The sequence below is a fragment of the Monocercomonoides exilis genome (genome assembly GCF_001643675.1).
Source record: "Monocercomonoides exilis strain PA203 chromosome Unknown scaffold17-1647472, whole genome shotgun sequence".
In the NCBI taxonomy this organism is placed as follows: Eukaryota; Preaxostyla; order Oxymonadida; family Polymastigidae; genus Monocercomonoides; species Monocercomonoides exilis.
The window spans coordinates 462,192-489,518 of NW_027150562.1; the positions used below are offsets into that span (position 1 = coordinate 462,192).

At 37.4% G+C, this 27,327-nt stretch overlaps 4 protein-coding genes across 4 annotated transcripts; 3 read left to right on the forward strand and 1 right to left on the reverse strand.

Annotated features, from left to right (window-relative positions):
* Positions 1-36: 36 nt before the first annotated feature.
* MONOS_11005 (putative prostatic acid phosphatase precursor) lies at positions 37-2,909 on the forward strand (the record flags this gene model as incomplete). Its single annotated transcript, XM_067863500.1, has 6 exons — positions 37-414; positions 462-529; positions 588-834; positions 900-1,083; positions 1,249-1,687; positions 1,955-2,909. 6 exons carry the CDS (start codon positions 37-39, stop codon positions 2,202-2,204), a joined length of 1,566 nt encoding a protein of 521 aa, XP_067729154.1. The 3' UTR covers positions 2,205-2,909.
* Positions 2,910-3,502: 593 nt separating this feature from the next.
* On the forward strand, positions 3,503-11,982 carry MONOS_11006 (uncharacterized protein; the record flags this gene model as incomplete). Its single annotated transcript, XM_067863501.1, has 1 exon — positions 3,503-11,982. The coding sequence occupies one exon, from the start codon at positions 3,503-3,505 to the stop codon at positions 10,919-10,921; it is 7,419 nt and encodes a 2,472-aa protein (XP_067729155.1). The 3' UTR covers positions 10,922-11,982.
* A 2,939-nt stretch (positions 11,983-14,921) lies between these two features.
* Positions 14,922-21,989, forward strand: MONOS_613 (uncharacterized protein; the record flags this gene model as incomplete). The annotated part of the gene is made up of 3 exons (XM_067876337.1): positions 14,922-15,568; positions 15,728-20,675; positions 20,847-21,989. 3 exons carry the CDS (start codon positions 14,922-14,924, stop codon positions 21,987-21,989), a joined length of 6,738 nt encoding a protein of 2,245 aa, XP_067729156.1.
* Positions 21,990-23,092: 1,103 nt separating this feature from the next.
* Positions 23,093-25,615, reverse strand: MONOS_612 (uncharacterized protein; the record flags this gene model as incomplete). Its single annotated transcript, XM_067876326.1, has 3 exons — positions 23,093-23,189; positions 24,095-25,468; positions 25,587-25,615. The coding sequence occupies 3 exons, from the start codon at positions 25,613-25,615 to the stop codon at positions 23,093-23,095; spliced, it is 1,500 nt and encodes a 499-aa protein (XP_067729157.1).
* Positions 25,616-27,327: the final 1,712 nt, after the last annotated feature.

Consider the following 27,327-nt stretch of genomic DNA (forward strand, 5'->3'; position numbering starts at 1 on the left):
AGATGTTCGGAATAAACTTGGTATGGCTAAGATCAAATGTTTATTTATTTCACATCGTTTTTCGTCCTTTTATTTTTAAATGCAAATGTTGCATCTGCCGAAGGAAATGAAGCGCCAGAAATAATTCAATTTCTAGCAATTTCTCGGCATGGAGCACGAGCGCCAAAGAGATATATTCCAACCCTTCCTTGCGATTCATTTAAAGTGGCTTTTGCTGAATTAACGGAGACTGGACAAAAGCAGCATTATGAACTTGGAAAGCAAATTAGAAAGGATTATCCTTTTATACCAAAGGATTACAAGCAATCTGATTTTTATTTTCGGTCATCAGATGAAGACCGCTCACTTATGTCGTGTGAGAATAACCTCATGGGTTTATTTGAAGACAACTTTAAAAAGCAGCTGCCTTTTCAGGTGCGAAAATAAACTTATTTCTATATATTAAAAAAATATTTTCTCAGAGCTACCCTGTTCATTCTGAATCTCGCGATAATGATTACATAATACAAGGAAGGAAATCTTGTAAAAAGTTTGTTCTTTATGTTTTAAAAATGAATTTAATGAAAATTTAAATATTTGTAATTCAGAGAGATAACAAAAATTGAAGATGAAATCATGAAAGGAGATACCTACCGTAAAAAAGAGGAAGAATCAAAGCCGCTTCTTAAAAATTTGACAGAAAAGGGTGGCTTTAATTTCACTTTGACAATTGACACGCTCTCCGAGGTTGGAGATCCATTAGATTGTGCAAATGCCCATGGGTACAAGGAATGCATGTTCAAGGGAGAAGACGAACCTCTAAATGATAAAGCTCTTGAACTTGATAAATGGTCGGTATGAAACTTGCGTTCACATTGATTGATAAGTGTAAGTTATTCATATGATATTTTCTCACCCAGAATCAAATCATGCATCCAAAAGAAAACAGCGAACTGGCAAAGATGCTCATTTCACCCTTTGTCGAAGAAGTTGTATCGAAAATTGAAGCTGGAATGAAGAAGAAATCATATCAATACTTGTTTTATTCTGGTCATGATGGCAATTTGCTATCTCTTATTCAATTGTTCAAGAAAGATTCACCAGGTGTGCAAGACAAGTTATTTATGATTTGAAATGACGAGCGCTAATGAACTGAATTCGATTGAATCAATTTTTTGGATCTTTAAATTTTTTTTAAAATCAAATTTGAAATTTGTTTTTCTCATTTTTATAAAAATTTGAACACCATTGAATTACTCTATAACATAGGAAAAGTTCCATATGCTTCAATCTTCTATTTCGAAGTGTACAAAATTAACAGCGCTGCTAAACGACCATTCAAAGAAAGCGACATTGGAATCAAGCTTGGCTATCGACCTTTTGAAACCACAGCCACAACAGTTAAAAATGTCAATGAGCAACTAAACAATACAAATTCTAAGGGGAAAAGCATCAGAGCCAATAATGCTGTGACTTTGAAGAGCGAAATGGCAGAAAAACCGAAGGACGGGGCCTGGAACAGATTTGGAAAGGCGTTTAAAATTGATTGGGAAGCAGTCGAAGCTGAAGAAGAAAGGCGCAGAAACAGCAATGAAATGTCTAATTCTGAAAGCATTCAGTACAGTTACACATTGGCTGACAAAGCGACAAATGACTACACAAAAGATGTGTGTGGAAAGGATTACTGCACTGTGTCAGATCTCAAAAAGTATGAAAAGAACTAGTTTTTCTTTTTTCTTTTTTCTTTTTTCTTTTTTCTTTTTTCTTTTTTCTTTTTTCTTTTTTCTTTTTCTTTTTCTTTTTTTCTTTTTCTTTTTTCTTTTCTTTTCTTTTTTTTATTTTCAAATTTTAATTTTGTTTTTTTATTGATTTTATTCAATTTTATGAAAAATCATTATTTTATTTAATTTTATTTAATAATTTATTTATTCCTCACATTCTTCGACAATTGCATCATTTCTATTATAACCATCAGATATTTCCTGACAACAGCCGAGTGGAAGAAACGGTGCCAGATTAACGTTGAGGCTGAACATGAAGACAAAACAGCTGCATATGAAGCCCAACTGAAGAAATGGAAGGCAGTAGCGACTGTTGTGAGTGTGATATTGGCTGTTGTGTGTGTGTCGGCTGTGCTGGTGATTGTCATTATGTTCATAAAGAAAAGACGCAACAGCAAGAGAATGGAGTATGAAAACGGGAAGTTCAGACCGTTGAATTCGTAAGTTGTTCCATTGATTAAAAGAAATAAAATAAAATGAAAATTGAATTAAATATATCAGAGAATTTTGTGAGTTTGACTCAATACATTGTTTTGGATTGATGTTAATATGTCGTAAATGCAACTATTTTTTCGTTCTTCAACAAATGTTTATGTCAAAAAAAATTTTTTTCCTTTATTTTTTTTTTTGTATTTTTTTGTAATATATTATTTGAGCTTGAAAATCGAGTTATTTTGACTTTCTAACATTTCATAATATATTATGGAATTATTTATAAGAAAGTTCACAAACATGTTTGCTTATTGATGTTTAAGAAGCTTGTTAAAAATTGTATTTTTACGAAAATGTGAATAATCTGAAAGTTCATAACGAAAATACATTGAATTGTTTTTGTTTTGCAATTATTATTAGACCATTAATCACTAACATTGTTGGAAATTTGTTTATATTGTTTTTTCTTAACTTTCGAAATAACGCTTTTTTTTCTTTATGAGAATTTTTTTTTTATATGTTTCGTTCAAAATACCAACAAGTTTGCACAAATATTCAGATTTTTAGACTTTGAATGATAACCTCATATTGCATTTCATTGAACACAGATTTTTTCATTTCACCACACATTAAATCACGCCCATTCTTTTATATTTCGGAAGTGTTTTGATATTATGGATCATATGATCAATAAAGTTCTTCGTTGTTTTGTTTTTCGTAAAGCAATGATATTATACATATTATTTTTATTATCTTATCAATACGGTGAAATTGCTCAAAATGTGCATGTTTTGCAAGGTATGTTCAAACTTGTATAACTCTCTTTCAACAATTATGATTTATTTTTATTTTCGGTTGGATTTTTTGTAATTTCATTTTTTTATAAAAAAATCATTGGTGAAAATTAATTAGATATTGCTTTAACAAAGGCAAATGATGATGAACCCGTCACCGTATACTTGGATACCTCAATCGGGAACAATCATAATAACAAATGTAAGGATCAATCACATCCTTGCTATTCCTTCAAACAACTTGGAAGCCTTTCATATAAATCGATGATAACGCATCTTCCATCGTCTCAAACGTTTAAGATGCAAACAGCTTCATTTTCTGGAACAAAAATGGTTGTAAAAGGTTCGAATACTTCAATGCCCAAAATACAATCATCTGAAGTTGTTGCAGAATGGAATTGCATGCTTAGAGAAACTTACTTTAGTATTAATGAGGTTGAGCTTGCCGTTGTAAATTGTACAGCAATTGATCAAGGATCCTTATTTTTTCTAAACGAGAATTCTCAACTTTTTCTTATGAGTTGCAAAATTAATCACGGTTCTACAACCGAATCAGGAAAATCTTTTGCAAAATCAACTTCTGGAATTGTAGTTATCAACTATTGTACAATTTCTGGAATCTCTTTTACAGGGTCAGATTCATTTTTTATGGTGACTGAAGCATCTGGATTGATGATTTCTTCTTCGAATTTTACAAAAATTACTCTAACAAAAGGATCTTCATTAATATCATTTGCCGGTTCTGATGAATTTTCCGTTGAAAACTGTAAGTTTATGCAAATAAAGAATTTAAATCTTGATTCGGCTGTTATATATTTACATCGATCGGCTGCTTCTACGCCGGAAGATCGAAAAATGATCATCAATAACTGTGTGTTCAATGCGTCTAGCAACGATTCCGAACTGCATCAAGGTACGTTTCTTGTTGTTACGAATGAAGGCGGAGGAAGTGTTGGTGAGTACTTGGGAATTGAAGGAACGACTTTCTGCAGCATCTGGGGGCAGAACAGCGCGCGAGCAGTTCTGATCAATCGTACAGGAGATTTTGAAGCAGGCGTTGTGAAGTTTGAGAATTGTGTGTTCTCAAACATTTATTCTGCTCTTAGCGGAGCTGCTGTATCTATCACAGCTACAAACAACCAAGTCCAGTTTATTGGGTGCTCGTTTACAGATTGTGAGTCGTCTGAGTGGTATGCTGGTATTCTCTACTTCGGCTCAACGAAAGGGATGTCGTATACAGAACTTTCTGATCAGTCACAACCGACACTTTTAGTTGACAGGTGCACGTTTTCACGTTGCAATTCGAAGACAAGCGCTGGATACGGTGGTTCGTTGTTCATTTCTGATGCTGGCTGGGTGAAAGTTGTTCAGTCTTCTTTCGCGGATGGTTATTCGGGTGGCGGAGGAGGTGCAATTGCTTATGTGGATGGCAGCAGTGGATTTAGTACCATTCCGACTTCTTCTTCTTCTTCGAATGAATTAGACGACGAGAACACTTCACTTTCTTCATCATCATCTTCTTCTTCTTCTTCCACTTCACAGCATTCATCAAACACTGCCAGCATTCCATTGACTCTGACTCTGGCTTCGTGTAATTTTACAAACATTTCATCGAAAGGCGACAAAAGCCACGGAGGAGCCGTGTGCTTCTCAGGGGCTGTAATCCAGATTGGCAAATGTTCCTTCTCCAAGTGCTCTTCTGGTGCTGCGGGAGGAGCTGTTTCCATCCAGCTGTCAACGAACACTTATCCACAGGCTTTTTCTTCTGGAAATAGTCATTCAGCGATGAATTCTGACTCACTGGATTTCACTTCATTTATTTTTGAGACGAATTTTTCGAGCAACAAAGTTGGGAAATCTGGAAAAGGTAACGACGTCTATGATATCAATTCCAAAGCTTTGAATTATTGGAACACAGAAAACGTGCTTGCATGCAAATCTGACAGTTCCTCAACGAAGTTCGCGTATTATAAAACAGGAAGTTTGGATATCCTTTTTGCAATTAAGTATGACTTCCCAAAAGAAGGTGAGAAAGTGCACTGGAAAATCTACGTTTCTTCGCTCAATGGCGATGATTCTCAGTTTTGTGGCACCGAAAGCTCGAAATGCAGAAATATTGGCTTTGCCATGAATTCGACGATGCCGCTGGCACAAAAATTTGAATATTACAACAAGATGACCTCGAGTTCAACTGCCGATGAAAAAAGAAAAATATGTATTCATTTCTATATGGATTATACAATGTCGATAATCAGCGCTCCAATCTCACTTGGAACGATCCCAGTGCGTTTGAAGGGAACAGGAAGGCTTTCAACTGAGATGGTTGCCTCTTCGAATAATTGGGATCCCAATGCTGACTCTGTCATTTATGTCGATGATTCGTCGCTTTCGATGAAGAGCTTTGCTGTTCAGATGTATAAGTTGAGCAATAGTGGAGTGTGTGCGATTAATGTGAATGGGAAGCGCGGACAGCTGGAGATGTATGATATGATGATTAGGCAGTTCGAGGAATCTCAGGCGGATATCTCCAACTACGGGAAAAGCAGCATTCGTGTGTGCGGGTCTGATGCTACGTTGAATTTGACAGATGTTCATGTCAAATATATGAAGTTTTGGAACACACCTGCCATTTTGGTTGAAAGTGCGAAAAATGTTATCATCAACAAATGTGAGTTGTCTCTTCTGAACACAACATCAACGAAAGGAGGAGCTTTGCGCATCAATTTGGCAGGAGAGCAGTGGCTTCAGATTAATAACGCATCTTTTGACTGGTGCCAAGCACGAGGGGATTCAGGGAAAGGAGGAGCGTTGTATATAAGCTGCACAGATCTTGTGGGCTCAGATGGCTCGGTTGAATGTGTTGAGACAGACAACTTCATTTTGTCAAATCTCTCTTTTGATTTCACTGACTACGCTCCTGTTGGCAAGCATTTGTTCCTTTCTGTGAAAAGCCTGAAATCTACCTTAAGTTGCCGACCATTTACTGATTCAACAGACTCTTTATCTCCTTTGGAGGAACGCTTTGATTTTCCGCTGAGGCCCTCACAGAAACTGGAGCAGGTGAATTCTATTTGTGGTACTGACAGAACTGATTTCAACAACATGAATGTTGATATTTTGGGTTCGTTTTTGAAGTTCCAGTCGACAATTGTTCATGTTTCTTCAGCGGAGTCTGTTGGAGACACAGCATTCGATTACTTTTTGTGTGGAAGAGCGAAAGAGCCTTGCAAGACAGTTAGCGAAGCATTGAAGCATTTTGTGAGTGAAAGCTCTGGTACAAGTTTCAATTCAAATAAATTATCTTCTTCTAAGGCAAATGCAGAAAGGAAATTGGCGATTGTTGAATCTATTGTTGCGCGTGTTCAATTAGAAAAGGATAGGCCATATGTGTTTTCTAACATTGCTGTTGTGTCCTCAAATTCTGAGAGAAATGCGCTGTTGGCGTTTGATCCCCAATCTTCGTCTTCTTCAGAGTCATCTGCTCCAAATACAGAATATGTGATTATCAGCAACACAGGCAATTACATGAAATTCAATCGCTTAAATATACAGTTGATAATGCCATCAACATCTTCTGCAGCCGCAGACACTTGCCGTGCTATTTCTTCATTGATTTCTTCATCATCTGGCACAGTGACACTTGACATTGTGACTTTTGTGTTGCCTGGAGACGATTCTTCATTGCCAGGTTCTGGCGTTTATTATTCTCTTTTGAAAGTGACAGGAGGAGGATGTGTTTTGTCTTCTGTTATTGTAAATGGCCTCAACTTTCGCACTTATCCTTCCAACTCCATTAACACTGCAAATGCTCCTGTTTCCGCATTTCAATTCACAAATGAGATCAGAAGCGTTTCGATGAACTCAGTCATCGCAACAAATTGCGCACTTGGCAACGCTCCATTTATCAGCATCGATGTGGAGAGTTCAGCAGCATCTGCATCAACATCGCTGCAAAATAATCAACATAATTCTGAAGATGCTTCTGAACTGCTTTCATTCGCTTTTAAAAATTGCACTTTTGGCTCAATTGTCCGCTCAGGATCTGATGCCGTATTGTTTAGTACTGCTAACATAATGAGCGCTCGCTTCGCAAATGAAGAGATGCAACCTCTTTTTGCATTTGACTTTACTTCGACAACTTTCAGAGATATCTTCGCAAATGACGGCACCCCAAGTGAAGCCGGAGAAATGAGCGTTATCTCCGGAGAAATAATGAGATTATGTCAATCAAAAGTTACAATAACCGATTGTAACATTATTGGGAACTCTTCATTATCGCAATTATCGTTAACTCATTCTTCACATGCCAAGCGCAATGCAGATGATGTGTTTAGCTGGGAAGGTTCAGCTATCCTTCTCAAAAGCTCTGATACTGTGATTTCTTCTTCCAGCTTCTCATATTGCGCCAATGGTGCTTTAGCTGCAGCTGATGGCGGGCGACTGGAACTAAACAATGTGGCATTCACCAACAATGATCCACAGATCGAAGGCTTCCCTTCAGCAAGAAGAAACATCCAGTGCTCAAGTGGTTCAGAAAGCAGAAGTGTGATGAAGAAGTTCAACGGGCAAACTGTGATGGTCATCAACTCGCTTCATGAAGGCAGCGATGGTGCAGACGATGGAAGTTCGATGTGGATCAACAATGAAGGATGCACACTTGATGGACCTTTGGCTAGCAAAGCGAAAACAATGTTTATTCCACATTTGTACAATGTTGATATTTTGGATGACAGCGATGAGCTTTCAAATGAGGAGCAATCAAAGAAACTTATGCTGATATTCTATGGAGAAACAATGATGCCACTCAATCTTCGATTTGAAGTGTTTGAAGTTGCGGCTGTCGAAGTAGATGCAGATGATGTTTCAGAAGCATATACCTCACGAAATTCAGCTTCTTCACTTTATTCATTAAAACCACGCTTTCAACAACATCATGCGTCTCGGGCAGTGATTGAATCCAAATATCACGAGTTCAACTTCACACAGCACACAAATGACAGTATGGCCTTTGGTGTTATTGACACTTCCATTTTTGATTCGGAAGAAGAATGGAGAGTGCGTTTGCTTTATGGCGACTCTTCTTCAGAAGAAGAAGCAGGAAAATCTGAATCTGTTGTAGTGAGAACAAAAAGTGTAAAGCCTCCAATCGATCCTGTTGGTCCAGAAGATCCTGTTGGCCCTGAAGATCCTCAGAACCCTGATAATCCAAGTGTTAATGGAACAAACGACAACGGAGTCACTCCTTCGAAAGGAGGAGGTATGATGAAAACAATACTCATAGTTGTCATTTCAGTGTGTGTTGTGGGCGTTGTGTCTGCTGTGGTTGTTGTGATTTTGGTTGTTCGGAACAGAAACAGAAACAGACAGCGGAGAGTTGGTCAGGCAGCAGCTAAAACGAAGAATCCATTTGATATGAATTCACCGAACACAGTCGATTATGGAGATGTTGAGGAATCGGAGGACAATAACAATGAACAGTCGAGAAAACTGTTTGCAAAGAAATCCACAAAGCAATTTGATACAATCGAAACAGTTGATACTGAAAATGGCAATAATGAAAACATTAAAAAAGCAAAAGGAAACTCACTTCTTGATCTTAACTTAGCAGTCAACGCAGACATACAACCTCAAAAGCGATCCAATCGAAATCAGAGAAGAAGAAGACTGAACAATGGGAATGACATTGAAGCCACAGCGGACGAGGCATTTGAGCATAGCGGAGACAGTGAAACGGAATACATCGAATTGGAGGATGACAGCATGCCAGTCAAAATCAGCGATATTCCTGCTGAAAATCTGAAGCAGTCGTTTAGAGTTGGCCGAGCTGTGGACGATGAAGAAGGGGAAGATGCCTTTGTGTTCGTGAGACAGACATCTAAAGAACAGCCCAACCACGTCACAGGTGTTTTGTCTGACGAGGACAATGAACTCAATGATGTTGATGATGCTTTCCAGGAAACAAGCACATTGCTCCCTCAAATAGGAAGGAAAGATGACGCAGAAACATTACAAAGAGAAGAGAATGAGGATGAAGATTACGAAGAAAAAGAAGGAAAACTTATTATTGAAGCAGACGAAGCAGAGAAGAAGCGAAGAGCTGAACTGAGAGCAGAACAGCAGAGAAAGCGAATGGAGAGGCAAGCAGAGCGAGAAAAGAGGAAGAAGCAGTTGAAAGAAATGAAATATCGCATTTCTGGATTGACCTCGGAAGAAATTGAGGAAGAAGAGAAAGAAGAAGCGGAAGAATTGAAACTGCTGAATGAGAAAAGAATGGAGGAAAAGAAAGCAAAAGAGCAAAGATATGCTGCTGAACAGCTTCAACAGAAAAGCGCTGATGGCAAGAGACTCTCATTAACACTGCCAACATCGCAGTTGCTTTCAACCCATTCAACTCAATCGATGTACCAGCAAAGCCCAGCACAAACAGCACGCACGCTGAACTCGACACTCACAATGAGTTCGACAGGCATTCCATATTCTGATAGAAGCCACACATCCTCTTTCTACTCAGCTGTGGATGACATTCTGCGATTGGACAGCGAAAAGAAGAAGGAAAGCCTTTTGACCGACAGAACACGCTGCGACGGCCTCAAAGGACGAGTAGCTGCGGCTGTTTCAGCTGGAACAGATGCCAATGGGGAGCTTCTGTACACAGCATCGCCTTTCTTTGGATGGTCGATGCAGATGGAGACGATCACGCCTCCTGTTGTTGAAGTCTTGGAGGATGCCCAGGAGCTGCAAGACATCGGAGATGACTTAGAGTTACGAACAAATAACGAGACTGATCAGCTGTCTGCGTCGCTGCTGAAGCGCCAGAATCCGTCTCCTCGTTCGTCTTCGGCCAATTTGTCGTTGCTCTCGTCATCTTCCTCTTACTACTCTTCAAATCCTTCAAGTCTATCAACCACGTCTTCATTTAATGGCCAACAAATTAACACCCCAAATACATCCACCACACCACAACAAACTTCTGCCTGCAATCAATCATCATCCAAACTTTCTCCCTTGCACCTTCATTCCATTGTCAAACCTCGTGCTCCTCCTTCACTCTTCAGAAGCGAAACGCAAGCTAATGCTGCTCAAATCCCGTATGCTGACGCATTGATGTCGCACAAGAGGCAGCACATCAACGGATACATTGTAGCTCCACCGCCTCCACTGGATTCACCGTGCATTTCTCGTTCTGTTGAGATGTCTGTACCATCAGTAGTTAGTCCGCTGGAGACAGCTGCTCGGCTCTTCGATCAGGCTGCTGTGGTGCCACCTTCTTTCACTGCAGCTGAAGGCACTTCTCCACTCACAGGCAACATAGACGATCTGAAATTGCTGTGTGACGACGATATCGAGCGTGTTGGAGACGGCAGCTTTGGCCATTCTGATCGGATAGGAATGGCTCAAAACGAAAGTAGCAAAAATCCCAGATTTGTTCTCAACACGATAACTCCACCTCCGAGGGATTTAAATGCACCTCGTACTAACATGGGTGTCCAATCTGTTGCAACAACAGTAAATTCTTCTATTTGTAATGCTGCATCACGTTCTGGATACACTTCTGGACAAACACCATCAAAAATAACAACAGATACGTCTTTATTAACAATACCTTCGACAACAACAGCTTCAACAGTGAGTGTTGAGCTGATTGGGAATGGTAGTTCATTCAATGAACTTACAAGTCACTCGTCTAACTACCTCAGTCGCATGTCTTCTTCCAGCGATCATTCTTCATCTTCTTCGTCTGCAGCTGTTCATCCAATGTCGCATTATCCAAACTTCCTCGAAAATAAACAAAATGAGGCTGCAAACCCCAATTTGAACAGACAAGAAAACTTACAAAAGTTTGATCAGTTTCAAGATAATGATGATCGCAATCTGATATTTAAACCCACTTCACCATGCAATTCTCCTCTCTTGACATCTAAGCATAACGAGTAGATAAATGAAAGATATCGTTATTCAAATAAGACTTGTAATTTTATCACCGTTATGAATATTATAAACACTTCACAGACTGAGCTGTTAAATAAGTGCTTGATTTCGTTGCTTGCGTTGGTCGTTTTATTCGCCAACAATTCGCTTCCTTTGCATCTGTTGTGCTTACTGAATTATTAGAATGTTTGATCGAGATTTGTTGGTTATGTGTTAAAAAAAGCATAGAAGATACATTTTCTTATGGCACTTCATCTGAACAACAAGCATTTTTTTTTTTATAAATTCACTTCTTAATTCTAGTTTTCCTTTTTTTATATGACGAATAGTAACAAAATATTTATCATTGTCAATTTATGTGCATTTTTTCAATATTTAATGAAGATTGTTGCATTTCTCCATTAATTGTTCCACTTTATTGTTCCACTTTATTGTTTTGTAATTATCTACTTGGTTTTTTCTTGCTGATGAAGAAAGTCACTTTATTTTGCTTTTAAATGTTGGTTTAGCAACTTTATAATTATGATTTTGCTTGTGCGTTATTTTTATGTCCGTTTCATAAACTGCACCTGTTTCAAATTATTGGCAACATGATGATGTATTTTTAAAATTCCATTATTATTTTATAATACTACTATTTTATTTTCCGAGCCTTATTCTGTGTGAACAGTTTTAACATTTTCAGCCATTTCTTTTTAAAAGCATCTCACTAGCAAAATGGCAGAACAACCCTCCCTTTTTCTTTATCAACGTTTTTTAAATATTTTATTTTTTTTTTAACATTTTTTCTTTTTCGTTTTTATGAAGAAAATCTCAAAACTTATTATACTTGTATCGTCTTATCTCTGCTGATATGTGTCTTCCGTTAATTTTATTTTTGTTATTCATAAGCAGATTTTTTTTCTTAGATTTTTAAATGTGAGTGATAGGAGTTTGTACAATGTATGATTATGATGTATTTTTTTCTCATTTACAAAAATAGTTTTTTTTTTTTTTTTTTTTTTTTTTTTTTTTTTTTAATAAAAGTTCTTTTTTTAAACATATTCTAAGAAAGATACGGGCATAATGATACTTAATGGTATTCACTGAAATCGAAAAAAAACAACATGGTATATTGACAAATAGGTGAGAGGGTATATAGCGACCGGCAAAAAAATTGTATAAATGAAGACCATTGACCTTGAAAAACCTATTTACAGATGTGAATTTTCTCAATTAGGATAAACATTTGATAAAAAACTGAAAATTTCTGTATTTAAATAGCAGTTGTTATCAAAAATTTATGATCAAACCATTAAGATAAATTATATTGAAGCTTTCTTTTAGGTTTTAATTGGAAATAAAGATTTTCCCCTTGTCAATATGTTTATTAGGGTTATGTTATACTAAAACTTTTCATTTAATCAACTGATTAGGGTTTTTTTTTTTATTGAAGGTGAAGAAGTTTAAAAAAAAAATCCTGTTGGATTTCAAAGATAGGTTTTCTCTCTTTGAATCATTGTAATTCGAAAACCACTTTAGAAATATCATTATTGCATTCATCAGAAATAGTATTAATAAATAAAAACATTCAAATCGAATTTTTTGACCGGTCGTTATCTGCCCACTTACCGACAAATATTATATCATTGTTTTTTATGCTAATGATTTTGTGCGGAAATGTTTTCTCATGAAATCGAAATAATTAGAAAATTCTTCATTTCAAATTATTAATGGGACATGATCAAAAAATCAAAATTGGAAAAAAAATCCATTAAACTGAGATCCGATTATACAAAAGAAGAAAGAAATTATTTTTTGATTGAGATGTTTATTAAGGAAATGGAGATGGTGAAAATTGCTTCAAAATGCATTTTTTGGTTGAATTTCGAATAATGATAAAAAAGAAAAGATTTATTTTTTAATTTTTGTCAAATACACATTTCCGCAAACTTTAATCAAACAACACGTGCTTTTAACATAAATACAATCAGAATGTTGTGTTATTTGTGAAATTGACAAAATGCCATATCAAACTATTATGCCGAACGAAATTCAAAAAAATTTTTGGTTTTGTCCTTCATAAGTTAAATTGGAAATAATAACATTAAGTCATTCCGCCTTTTTTGTCTTGGCTTCAGCGTTGCTCAGGCTTATGTCCAATTTAATAATTACAAGAAATGTTTGTTTTATTATATTTTATTTATGATGTTTTTTCCCCATCATTTCATGTTAAACAAAAAGATCAAGGTTTATTTTATATTTTATTATTTATTCATTGACTTGCTGGTTTTCCATGAATATTTTTTCGAAAGTTTTCAATAACGAATCATAATTCATCTCTGTTTTTATAACTTTTAGTTGCTTTTAACTTTAACAGCTTTATTTTTTATCCTTTTTTCTCATTTCATTTGAAAGTTATTCTTTTTAAAAAAGTCGCAAATGTTGAATAGCTGGGCTTAAAATTATTGAACTAAATTTAATCACTTTTAGCATCTTATTTATCAAACCTTATCAATTTGAAAATTAGAACACACAAATCTATTTGAAATGAGAATAAGTGCATAGGGGATATGATAGTTTTTTCGCAATAAATGACCAAATTAGGTTCAATAATTTTTAGCCCAGCTATTCAACATTTGCGACTTTTTTAAAAAGAATAACTTTCAAATGAAATGAGAAAAAAGGATAAAAAATAAAGCTGTTAAAGTTAAAAGCAACTAAAAGTTATAAAAACAGAGATGAATTATGATTCGTTATTGAAAACTTTCGAAAAAATATTCATGGAAAACCAGCAAGTCAATGAATAAATAATAAAATATAAAATAAACCTTGATCTTTTTGTTTAACATGAAATGATGGGGAAAAAACATCATAAATAAAATATAATAAAACAAACATTTCTTGTAATTATTAAATTGGACATAAGCCTGAGCAACGCTGAAGCCAAGACAAAAAAGGCGGAATGTCTTAATGTTAAAATCACCATGAAATTGTTTTATTGTATATTTGTATTCAATGTTGATTGGCCAATGAGAAAGATATATTGTCAGCTGCTTTTAGACACAACATGTGGATCTGTTCCGAATCGTTTCATAATCACAATATTTATCAGTTTTTTCGATTCCATCAAAATTTTAGAGTTTCAAAAAATGAAGTGCAAAAATTTTGGTTAAAGGGATGCATTTTGATAATCTCGTGTGAATTGAGTCAATAGGAAAAAAAAAATGAATGTTTATAAGCTTTCATTCCGTTTTCAATACGGTATTTTGAATGTTTAATAATGTTAATTTTGATCATTTATGTTGAAATTTTCTTTTTCAAACAAAAATTGATTTTCTATTCACATGAGCATGTGTTTGTTTCTTTTTGTATCTCTGTTCCAAGCAGATATATTAAAAGAACAAGATATCCCTGGAACTGTCACATTGGAGAGCAAAGGTATTCTTCAGAATTTTTTATATATTATTAATAATTGGTTTTATTTTGTCAAGGCTACTCAAACGATGCACAATTTTTCTCTGATATCAATAACTATTTTTTCTTTGAGCAGAATACATTGTCTGGAGTAAAAAGAAGGCAGTCAGGAGCATCTTCAGTGATTAACGCATTTTTTGATTTCTTCAATTCTACAGTTGAACTCAAGAATTTGGCAATTGAACATTTGTCTTCACCTTTGATGCTTATAGCAGACAAATCAACATTTATGACGGACTCTTGCATTTCTCACCAAAAATCAACATCTCCATTTCATCTTCAAAGTGGGTCAATCTGTTTCACAAACATGACTTTGATCCCTCAAATGAATTTAAACCCTTCTAGTCTTGTATTTTCAACTGATGATTCAAATTCGGTCGTTTTGAGAAATTCACTCATGACAGATCTGGCTGTTTCCTCTTCAGACAATTTTCTTTTGTCAGGAAAGTGCAAAAGTGAGCAGATCACTAATTGCACCTTCAAGAACATGTCTGTGAAATATGACAAAATCAATAATCACCAAATGGAGCAATTTTGCATTCGAAGTTCAATGGAGAATTGTCTTCTTTATTCATGTGTGAATGCATTTGAAGGAGGAATTTCAAGTGGATCATATTCTTCGCAGGAATTTGTCTGCGAAAATGTGACAATACACAATGGGAAAAGAGAAACGAATGCATTTGAGAAAAAAGGGCAAATAAATTTAACAAATAGCCAAACATTTTCGTTGTGTGAATGGGAAGACTGCACATCCCCACAAGGGGGTGCACTTTATATTCACGACAATGCAAATGCAATTCTGACTGTTGAAAATTGTTTCTTTTCAAGATGCATTTCTTCAACAAGAGGTGGTGGAATATATGCATTGAAAATTGCAGAATGCATTGTGCAATATACGACATTTGTTCAATGCTCAGCACAAATCGTATCGGACTTTGGAGGAGGAGGAATTATGGCAGAGTTTGTGTATGTCCAATCAATGGTCGATGATTGCTCTTTTCAAAATTGTTCTTCAGGCAACGACGGAGGAGCAATTAATCTGCGTCCAACGAAAACTCAAAGACAAAAGAGATGCATTGTTAATTCATTATTTGTCTCGTGCCAAGCAATTAGAGATACTGGAGGTGCTATTGAACATTGGAGTTGCACTGATAAAGTTGTTGTTTCGAATTGTCTCTTTTGTCATTGTAATTCAAGGTTAGGAGGAGCAGTTAGCCAACTAATCAATGAAAATAATAAGGGAACTTTGTTTGACTATTGTTTTTTTCACAACAATACGTGCACAACAGGAGGATATGATATTTTTCTTTTTGGTTCTTCAGAAAATAACATTGACTCTAGTTGCTATTCGACCAGTCAAACAAAAAACAGAGTTGTCACAGCATATAATCCAATCATTGATAAAAGTGAATGGCTTAATAACGTTGGAGGAAGAGTCAGATTTGCGTCATCAACTGAAACACAATCAAATGCCAAAGACACAAGCGCGTGCGGAATAAACGAATCTCATCCATGCAATACCATCAGCCATTGTCTCACTCAACTGATATATGGATTTGTGGAGGAAATCAGAGTACTTTCTGGAACAATTTCAGAGACCAAAAGCGTTGACTGTGGAATAAAGACTTGCTCAATATATGGTCAAAGTGATTTGAGCACAACAATCCATACGGAATTTGAAGCATCTGGGTTTCCTCTTTTTTCAGTCTCAACGGGAATATTGACAGTCAGAGACCTTATTCTCGTGCATGATCCAATCCATTCAAATAATCGAGTCTCAAGGCTGTTTGAGATTACTGGAACAGGAGAGATTCAAATAATCAGGTTGAATATATCTGCGGGAAGTGAGCAATCTTCAGAAATAGCATTTTCCACGGAGCTGATAAATGTCCAGAATGGGATGTTTCTGATAAAAAATGTGAACTGGGCAAAAATTATTTCCACAACTTCATTGTTTTCGCTTTCTCCAATCAATACTGTGTCATTAACACTTTCAGAGTGTGCCTTTAATGAGATTGAAAGAACAACCAGTGGAGCAGCTTTGATGTCGTGTTACAATAGCAAGGCAAACATTAATCTGGATTCTTGTTCATTTTCAGGATGTGGAAGTAGAACATCGGCTGATGGGGGATCGATGATGCTGTGTGTTGGGAATGGAAATGAAGTAAAAGTGAAAGGCGGTAATTTTGATGAGTGCTATTGCTCAGCATCATATGGACTCGGGGGAGGAATTCTTCTTCGATTGATGAATGAAAATCCAAATTTCCTGATTTCTTCTTCCTTTGGTTCAAACACAGCCAAATGGGGGAATGATATCTTTGTCATTTCACCCAATCTGGAAGTGACTGCAAAGTCACGAAAAATTGCATGCGTGACAGTCTCTTTGGATTCTGTCGATAAAGTGAGAGGATATGACAATGGAAACTCTAGTGTTGCCATCCCTCTGTGCATCTATCTCCTTCCCACCCCAGAAGAAATATATGTGAGTAATACTGAGGCATTGAACCACTCACATTGTGGAATTATCCAATTCCCCTGTTCAACTTTGAAGCACTCTCTCACACGTCAAACAGGCCCAAAGAAAATTATTGTGAATAGAATGATTCAGATGAGCGATGAACTGGCTTTTGCTGTTCAGAAACACGAAATCAAAGGATACGATGAGAAAAGTGGCTGGACAGTATCTGATGCAAGTTCAACATCCAATTCAGCTTTGATAAAGGCAAGTGTTGAAACAGAATTATCAAAACTCATCTTCTCTCTTCCATCTTCTCTTCCTCTTCACTCCACTTTCATTTCTTCTTCATCATCATCAATGACTCTGTCTCAATGTACGCTTTCTCTTCAAAATCCATCATCAGAATTGACAAGTCTGTTCTTGCTCGTTGAGTCAGGGATCCTGATAATAGACAAATTTTCAGCTGCATCTGTTAATTTGACAAGAAATCCACTGATCTCATTGTCTGGAAGTGGAACAAATACCAAGTTGATAAGCACTCAGTGGTTGAATATGACGAATAGCAATTTCACAGAAATAGAAAGAATAGTTGGAAGTGGAGGCTGCATCAACATCTACAACATCGTTGATGAAAATTCAAATGCAGAAATAAATATTGAAGAATGTGTTTTTGATGGATGTTCTGTTCAAGCCGATGAAAGCAGAGGAGGGGCCATTGATGCTCAGCTGAAAGGGAATATTCAGATGAATATTATTTCATGCACATTTACAGGATGCACGGCACCAGCTGGAGAAGAGAAGTTAGGCTTTGGTGGAGGAATGGCACTGAAACTGATTGATGGCTTTTCTTTATTTGTAATCTCATCACCTGTTTTTGATTCAGACAAGTCAAATACTGCAAAATATGGAAATGACCTGTTTGTTGAATCATTCAACTTGACGAAGAGCATCACAAATACCTCTCTTCCATTTGCATCTGATCATTTGGCTGATATTTCTTTGAATTCCTTGAGCGGTTTTGATGGGAGCGACACAACGAATGTCATACCGCTGGTTAATTTCTGGCGGGCAATTGGCTTAGAGATATTTATTGGAAAAAATGGGAAAGACATGGGTGCCTGTGGATTCTTAGATTATCCTTGTCTGTCAATTGATTATTCTTTGGATCGATTGCCTGAAGGAAATGAAATGAATATTAACATCATTGGAAAAGGAGTTCTAAAAAAAAGTGTTGATATCAATTGTATTTCAATAAGCTCAAACAATATAGACATGTGCTCTTTGGAGTGCCTTTCATCTCTTGAAGGAGCAGAAGAAGCATCAATGAAGATTTCTGGAATTGCTAATTTCGAACTGATTCGCTTTGTGATTCCATCTTCATTCACAAGTGGAGTCAAATATTTAATGCATGTTGGTTCAAGTCATGGATTATTGACTGTGAAAGACTGTTCATTCACAAAAAATGAAGAAAGTGGAGAAGGTACGATCAACTTTGGACTGATCAAAGCAGATGGAGCAACTGTTCAATTGGAATTTTTAACGATACAATCACTATCTTTTTCAAAGGATGTTATTTCTGTGCTATCAACAACAACATTGAACTTCAAAAACCTGACGATGAAGAATGTTGAGCTGGAAGGAGCAAGTGGATTGAGCATATCAAAGAGTTCAGAAAGAGAAAAAAATGTTGAAGAACATCTTGTTCTTATTGAGTGGAGTTTGTTTGAAGAAGTCATCCAGAACACAACAGAAAACATCTCGATCATTCGAAATAAAAATCATGAGCCATTGAAAATGGTGATTCGGAACACAACGATGAAGAGATGTGGAGGGTTGAAATGCGAAAAGGGAGGAGGGATGTTTTGTGTGTTGAATGAGGGAGGAAGTTTTGATTGCTCATTTTGCACGATTTCTGAATGCTTCTGCTCAACCACAGGAAGAGGCGGCTGGCTGTTTCTGGAAGGAATCTCCGCTGCTGAGCAACCCCTGCAGTTTGTGCTCTCCAACATCACACTCAAAGACAACTCTGCATTGAGAGGGAGAGATGTGTTTGTGAAATGTCACTCAATCGAAAAGCAAATAGTTGATGAACAATTCTTGCTGGATTTCAGAGCACCGTTTGTGAAGGAGCTGGCGATATGGGGTTGCACAACAGACTCGTTTGTTGGAGAAGAAGATCTTTTGTTGAGGGTTGTGAAATTCCAGAGTGAGACGATATTTGTTTCTTCAGTTTCTGAAAACTCAGCAGATGGCAAGCAGTGTGGAGAGTTCAAAATGCCTTGTCAATCATTGAATCAGGGAGTGCAACACATTATTCCATCATCTTATTCTCAGCTGTTGGTTTCAGAAGAAACAATCATGAACGGGGAATGTGAAGCGAAGGATGCGATTTTCCACTCGTTACAATCTCAGTCAGCTGCTTTGGTGCATCTGAACTCAACAATAACCAACGAGGGAAGTGTTATCACAACCTCAGAGAATGTTAGGATTGAGAGATTGAAATTCAATTTTGGTCAGTTATTTTCATATTCGGGGAGTTCAATCATTCATGAATCAAGTGGTCAGCTTTCTCTTTCATTTGTTGACTTTTCTTCTGTTGGATTGTCAAGCAACAATCAACCCGTTGTTCTCAACTCAACTTTACTGAGAATCAAAAATGGAATTCTTCATGTTGATAACTGTTCGATAACAATGCTTTCATTCAAGAAGCCTTCTTTTCTGTTAAATGGAGATGAGATAAATATTACAAATATGAAACTGGAACAGATTGAATCAACAGCAAATGTATTTGAGATTGGCAACTGTGGAAATGTTGCTTTCAATGGAGAATCTGTAGATGGAGTGAAATTGTCTGAAGGTTGTGTCATTTCGATTGGCAGTTCAGCTTCGGGAAGTGTTTCAGTTGGAAGCTCCTCATTCAAGAACTGCTCGAGGAATTCAGAAGGAGCTTCTGTTCTTTCAGCTTCTTCGTCTTCTGCTCAAATAGCTCTTTCCAATTGCTCTTGCACAAATTGCATTTCTTTGTCTGGTAAAGGAAGCGTTATGGAAGTGCGCGATGCGACAAATGTTTCGATGCACATGTGTGAAGTTGAAGGGATTCTTGCGAAAGAAGGGGGAAGCGAGAGAAACAATGATTTCGGAGAAATATGCAAATGGAATGGATCACTTGTTCACTCAACGAATTCTTCATTGATGATGAAGGATGTGATTGTTTCGAATGCTTCATCAGGTGGATTGTCAGTATCTGCTGGCAGCGTGAGGATTGAGAAAGGAGAGTTCTTCAACAACGATCCAGTCATTGAAAAATATGCATCAGTGAGAAGAAGCATCATTTGTTCAGGTTCTGCGTCACTGACCATTTCCAGCTTGAAAGGTGGAGATGGAGTGAAAGACAATTCTTCTCTTTGGATTTTGAATGATAGATGTGATTTGAGAGGGATAGCAGGAGAAAGGTCATCTCCTTTCTTCATTCCCAAACTGGAAGATGTTTCAGTGAATGAGAATGGCAGCAATGTTGTTGTGAAGTTCAAGGGGTTACTTCTTCTTCCTTGTGACTTGTCATTCAGGTTGATATTCAAAACAGGGGATGTGGAATTGGTTGAGACATATCCATTTGAGGAAGACAGTTTTGTTTCAGAAACAGAAGTGATTGGAATGATTCCAAAAGAAACAACAGAGGATGCAGGAGATGAGGTGGAAGTGAGTGTGTGCGTTTTGTTTGGAAAGATTGACTCACCTTCATCGACTGGTTCGTTTATCCTGAAGAACAGAAGCGAAACTGAAGGAAAAGGAGATGACAGAATTGTTGAAGGAGGGAAAGAAGGAAAATTCTCATGGGCATTAATTGTATGCATTGCGATTGTAGTAATATTGCTTGTGGTCATAATTGTTCTGGTTGTTAGATGGAGAAAGCAAAAGAGAAGGACAGAGGAACTTGAAGTGATTGTGGAAGACACAGTGAAGAAGGATCCGAAGGCATTTGAGATGGTGACGATGGAGATGTCGCCGGAGGTGCAGTGGAGGAGAGCAGAGAGGGAGGCAGAGAAGAAGAATGAAGAAAGGATGAAGAAGAGAATATACGAGACGAATATGGAACATTCAGAGTCATCAGAGCATTTGTTGGGTGAGAGTGGCTCAACAGAATACATCCTTGGAAGAGATTCAGACAAGATTCCTCAATGGATGCTGGAGAAGGTTGATGAGAAAGAAGAAGAGGAGGAAGAGACCAGAAAGCGAACACCGTCGCCATCCATTTCATCCACTTCAACCACAGATACTTCAGACACAGAATCCACTTTTGTTCGCATGGAAGATGCGTGCCCAACAACCTCATCCATGTCGAACTTGGTGGATGCAATGGCCTGTTCATCTCCTCATGAGAAGCTGATTGTGGATTTGAGGGATTCGCTGTTCATGCTGCTTCATGGGAGAAATGAGAAAAAGGAGATGGCGATTGGCTCGTTGAAAGAAAGGGAGATGACAGCTGCCCAGATCCTGTTCTGGGTGGCCAACCTCGCCCTCCACTCCTTCGATGAAATGGAGAATCCTCTCTCTTCTCTTGCAAATCTCAGTCCCCACATTGTGCTGTTTTCCGAGCACATGGTGATTGCGATTGCCCTCCACTCCGACTGCTCATCAGACTCAGACACTTCATCATCGATCTCTTCATCAACGGTGGTGACATCTGCCAGTGATGATGATGATGATGAAAGTGACTCTCTTCCCTCATCTGCCTTTGAGGATGAGGAAGACAACCGATATGAGTGTTTGCGGTGGAAGGCGCCCGAGTTGCTGATGAACAGGAAAATGGGGGCAACAAAGGAGTCAGTGGCATTCTCGATTGGGATGATGCTGTGGGAGTGTCTGACGCTGCAGATCCCATTTGGAGAATTTGAGGCGGAGATAGCCAGGCAAAAGATAGCGAATCAGGAAAGGCCTAGCATTTCTGTAGTGAATGAATCTATGTTCTATGAAATAATACGAGTCTGTCTATCAACTCATCCAGACGATCGACCTAGCCTAACATGCTTGAAGCGAGAGTTAATCCAGCGCTTTCCTCCAGGAGCAGCTATGCTAACAATGTCTGATGCAATTGAACTGGAGGAAACAATAGAAGGCAGTAACAAGATAACAACTGTTTCCACTTCTACTGCAAAATGAAAAGATATGACTGAAAAATGACTAAAAATTGAAAGATGATATTAAATATGAAATAATTTTCATTTTTCATTTCGCTTGTTTTGTAAATTTATGTTGCTTTTGTTTTTGTTTTTGCTCATTCAGGATGAAGAATTAAGTTAAGTAACGTCGCTAGCATTTGAGTGTTCACGTTTATATTCTCAAAGCATGATAAATTCAACAATTTTGTGAATTTCATTAAAGTTGGTTTTTTCTTAATCTCTACTTCAATTTTTCCGTTGGAGCTTTTGTTTTTGAAATACATATAAAATGTAATTCTTTTATCAACCTTTTTGATAAACTCCAGTTTTAATTGCTATTTCTATTTATTGCAATTCATCCGTTTTTTCTTTGAAAATCATTTCGATTTCTCCTTCAATGAATTGAATTTCTGCCCTTTTGAAATGTAACTTACAGAGAAAAAAATAGCTTAAAAATGCTTCATTCTGACAACTGAGTTTGTTGCAACGTGTAATAAAACATCAATAAAAGTGTGCATCCGAGCAGATTTAGAGAAACTGTTCTTTTCTCTTTTGAACAACAACTGATGATGACGATTATGGCGGAAGAAAGATCACTCAATCCGATATCATTGGCTAAGATTGACATTCTGAAAAATCAATTTAACTTTTTGGTTGTCACATCGAGTGTGGATGTTCTTCATCTTGCTTCATGTTGATCATAAAGGTCTTTGTTTCAGCAGAAGAAGCTCTGACAAACATTAATAAACTTGGAGTGATAAAGGATAAAGTTCAAGCTTCATTGGTTAAAGCAAGGTTTAGATACATATATTTGTACATATATGTGAAACATCTAAAATTGTTTTGAAGAATCGTTCCAAATCTATCTTTTTGAGATAAGATAAGATTTTTATGAAAAATTACTCTTGAAAAGGTGACCAAGACTATGTGCTTCTGAGGTGGACAAATAATGAGCGTCAACATCAAACGGACAAATGGTTTAGCTCATCCACAATAATGAACAAGATTTAAGATTCAGCTGCAGTGCAGATTTGTGAAAGTATTTGATGAATGTTGAGCATTCAGTTTTCAGTTAAATGGTATAAAATAGAACAACAGCATTGATCAACTTTTTTTCCCTTTCTCTCCTTTTTCACTAAGCTCCTCTTCCTCGTCCATGACAGCCTCCTTCATTCCCACAACCTCCTCTAAGTTCTCCAAACTATTTTGAAAGCAATTTGATAAATTAAACGTGTGTAACTGAAAAAACTTTTATCAAATATGTATTTTCTCTTCTCTCTGCACTCATCATAAGTGCTGCAAACAATACAAAAATATGATTTTAGAAAAATTGATTTTGGTTCGATTCGAATTGATCATCTATTGTAATGCGAGGTGCAATGTTTGTAAGCCTCTGTTCGAATCATCCTGCTCTTTAAGATCGACACTTTTAGCAATGAAAGCACGAAGAATATCAATGAAACATGTGTCCTCGTTGATTTCAAATAACATTTGAAAGAACCTCTTCTAAAGCAAAAACGAAGTATTTATTATCTCAATCAAATCAATTTTTTTGTCAAGAATTGACGCTTCTTAATTTGAATCTGCTCCATTACTGTGTATTGTGAAATTAACTATTTATATTTTATATTATTTGTGTATTCTCCTCCTGGCAATTAGTTGAATAAAAAGGATTGGAAGTCAATGAACAGTGAGAATGTCACTGATGATTCCCTGATTTGCTTTTTAAATTATGTGTTGAATAAGCAAGCAATAAAGAATTAAATGAAAATGAGGATAGAAGTTGAATAAGAATTAGAAGAAAAAGTAAAGGAAGAAGAAGCTCTTCCCAAAATGTTAATATTTTGATAGACTCGTTTGGGATGGCTGCTGAATGAAGAGAGGAGACACGCCCAGTCATTTGCTGCGAAATTTGTGTGTGAAGAACAAGCTGTGGAGATTATTTGGCTCGAATAAGAAGAAGAAGAAATAAAAGAAGAAGAAATAAAAGAAGAAGAAGAAGAAGAAGAAGAATTATATTCAGGAGCAGAAAAACCAGAACCAGAATGTGAATGCAGATGATGTTTGATGGTGAGTTCAGTGGAAGGCGAGAGAGGCGGGTCAAACTTCGAATTCTCGTTTTGTTCGGCATTGTTTTTGTGCTGCTGTTCGAACGAGTCATTTTCAATGGACTGTTTCATCATCATCAGCTGGTGTGGAGATGAGATGAGATGATGATGAGAATCTGAAGAAGAGGAAGAAGAAGAAGAAGCCAACGAAGAAGAAGAATTGGATGAAGCAGAAGAAGCAGAAGAAGAAGGGCGATGCTGCAACCTCTGAGCTGAGAGCCTTCTTCTTGCAGTGGTTGGTGTCTGTGCAGGAGAATCGAGTGGAGACGAAGGAGAATACGACAGAAGCGCACGAGCAGGCGCAGAAGGCGTTGAATTCAATGAATTTGGCAGGGAAGTGCGGTAAGATGGAGGCAGAGAGGAGGTGGATGTGATGTTTGTGTTGATGGGATTGTCAGATGAATGCGATGAGAAGGAAGAGCAGCTGTTGGCTGAGAGCTCAATCGCTCCTGCTGATTGTGAGTGGGGGGTGGTGCTCCTCAAATGAGATGAAGATGATGATGTTGATGATGAGAAAGAATTTGTGTAGGAAGAAGAAACAACCGAAGAAGCAGTTGAAATGACTGTTTGTGGTTCATTTATTTCTTGTTCTCGCTTCTCTCTTTCTGCTTCTGCTCCTGTTTTCTTCACCCCATTTCCTTCTTCTTTGAACTTCGCGCTCTCCTTCGCTTTTTCCTCCTCCATCATTCGATACACCCTCAGCTCATTCATCCTCTTCTGCTTCATCCGTTCCTCTCGAACTTCTTCTTCCTCTTCTTCTTCTCCTCCTCCTCTTCCTTCTCCTCTTCCTTCCCCATTCGCCTTCTCCTTTTCCTTCTCCTTCTCCTTCTCCCTGTTCCTTCCTCTCTCGTTATTCATCATCATGCCCCATCGTCTCTTCTCTTTCTTCTTCCCCACAACTTTCTCTGCATAGCTGTCAAACCGGTAAACTTCCACCAGCTCCTGTTTCCTCTGCAATATGTGCTCAACTCGTGCCTGCTCAGCATCATCATTCACGTGGTCGCCTTGAATGAGTGAGAAATCTAATGGAAGAGGTGGAATATACTCAAGGGATTGATTGGATCCTTCGACCGAAGAAGAAGAGGAAGATGATGATGATGATGAAGTTCTTGAAATATCTGCTTGTATTGTCACTTTGCTCGGAACCAAACTTAATCTTGCGTTTGCGTGCAGCCCTTCTCCGTGGCTGTTGAATGGCTGCTGATGAGCACGATAAGAGGAAGAGGAGGAAGAAGAAGAAGAATACTGCTGATTTGACTGTCCAGCTAATCTGCGTGATTTGGTGAGTGATTGTGCTGTCGATGAAGGGCGTGGTGGATATGCATGCAGAGCAACTGTGGTTGTTGTGGTTGTTGTGTTAGAAGAGGCAGAACTGGAGTTGTAAGGGTGTATTGAAGAAGAAGTGATAGAAGAAGCAGGAGAAGACGAAGAAAAAGAGGATGAAAACGAAGACGAAGGAAGTGAAGAAGGCCAGATTTTGGATGTTTAACCTTGCCAGTTGTTTTCTGTATAACGCCATATAACGTTTGTTACGCTGGTTAACGAAGGTGCAAAAGAAGCTGATGAAATTATTATTAAAACGACAAATGTGGTTTGGACGCTGGTGGAGTCGCATGAAGAAAGGAAGAGAATTGTGAAGAATACATTTGTGGAAAAGATGAAAATACCGGATGGGACTATAAATATTACGTTTTTTTAATGAGAAATGTTGTTTGAGCAGAAGAAGAAGGGACTGATGAGAGAAGAAAAGCATGTTGTTGGAAGGAGAAGAGAAGGAGATAAGTTGGAGTCGATGTGATGTCAATCTGGAAAATGTGAATGGGAGAGAAAAAGAATGGAAAGCGATGATAGAGTAAAATGAAACTGCACGTTTGGAACGTGATGGAGTATCTTCGCATTTTATCACGGGCAGATAGATAGGAAGTCAGATGGAGATGATGATTGAGTTTGTTGCAGCTGAACAAGTTGCGTTAAGGGATGTGCCCATTTGATTGCTCAGATGGATGCGACACGAGCGACTGACCAAGTTTGCAGTGCAAAAGGAATGATTGGATCATTTTCTGTGCCAAACTTTGCGTTTATTGGTATGAAAGGTTTATTTTTGACGTGCGTAATGAATCTTTCTGCTCCTTCTCTGACCGTTTCGTCTGCATTTCAGCAGAGATTGCATCTTCCACAAGGGGACGTAGAAATTGTCAGGAAAACTCTCTTCTTTCAATTCCACATCAGCACTTGTACTCTTCATACGCAAGCTCCCCACTTTCAAATTCTCATCATGCAACTGAAGATCGGCCATACTATACTAGTCGACAGTTGTACAGTGAATGAATGCTCAGTCGTTGTCCACTTTGCTTGCCAATTCTGCATTGTGTTTGTTTCCCTTTCTCTCTCCAATGCTAATTTTATCATCAGCAGCAATCAGGTTTTCCTAATAAATTTTAATTTTTAAACTGCAAAGAGTACAAAATCAAACTCCACTTTTGATCCAGACCAAGCAATTTGGCAAAGAAGATACATGGTTTCTTCAATCAGAATGCGAGTATTATCATATTTGAGGGTTCTGCTTTCATGCTCTCAAAAACAACGAATTCGGCTCCAAAGACTGTTGCAACGAATATTCAAAGCCAACCAATTGTTTCTGTGCTCATTTGAAACAAAGTTGTAGTTATTCTTGTCAAGCAAAAAATTGCTAAGGTATTTAAAAAGTGGTGAAGGTGATAATGATATTTGTGGTGGAGGCTGTTCATAACTTCATTCGTTAGATAAATGTGTTTTTGTTGAATATTTTTTCATCTGAATCCGTATTCTGCCTCGATTCCTTCCCTCGCACATTCATGGGCTTATTTATCATTTGCCAAATGGAAATGAGCAGCCGATTTCGAGTGCGCATTTGATTGCACAGTTTTTTGATCTCTCACATAAAAAAATTTGATTCGTTTCATTGAATTGTTCCAATTATCTTCAGATATTGTGAAATTTAGACGTGTCTATGCTATCCTTTCAGGTCTTGCAAATGGAAAATTTTGCAATAACTAATTTGAAGTGATGCCTTTTCTTTCTCTTCAAATAATCTTGATAAAAAAAATGTCCAAACTCCATTCAAGTGAACGCTCCAAAATTCTGCTTTCTGCATTGCTTCCTGAAAATGCGATTAATGGGTTTCCGCTCAGCATGATTGAAGAATCAGCTCAAGAATTCTGTTGCTCTATTCTGCTTTTATCACTTTATTGC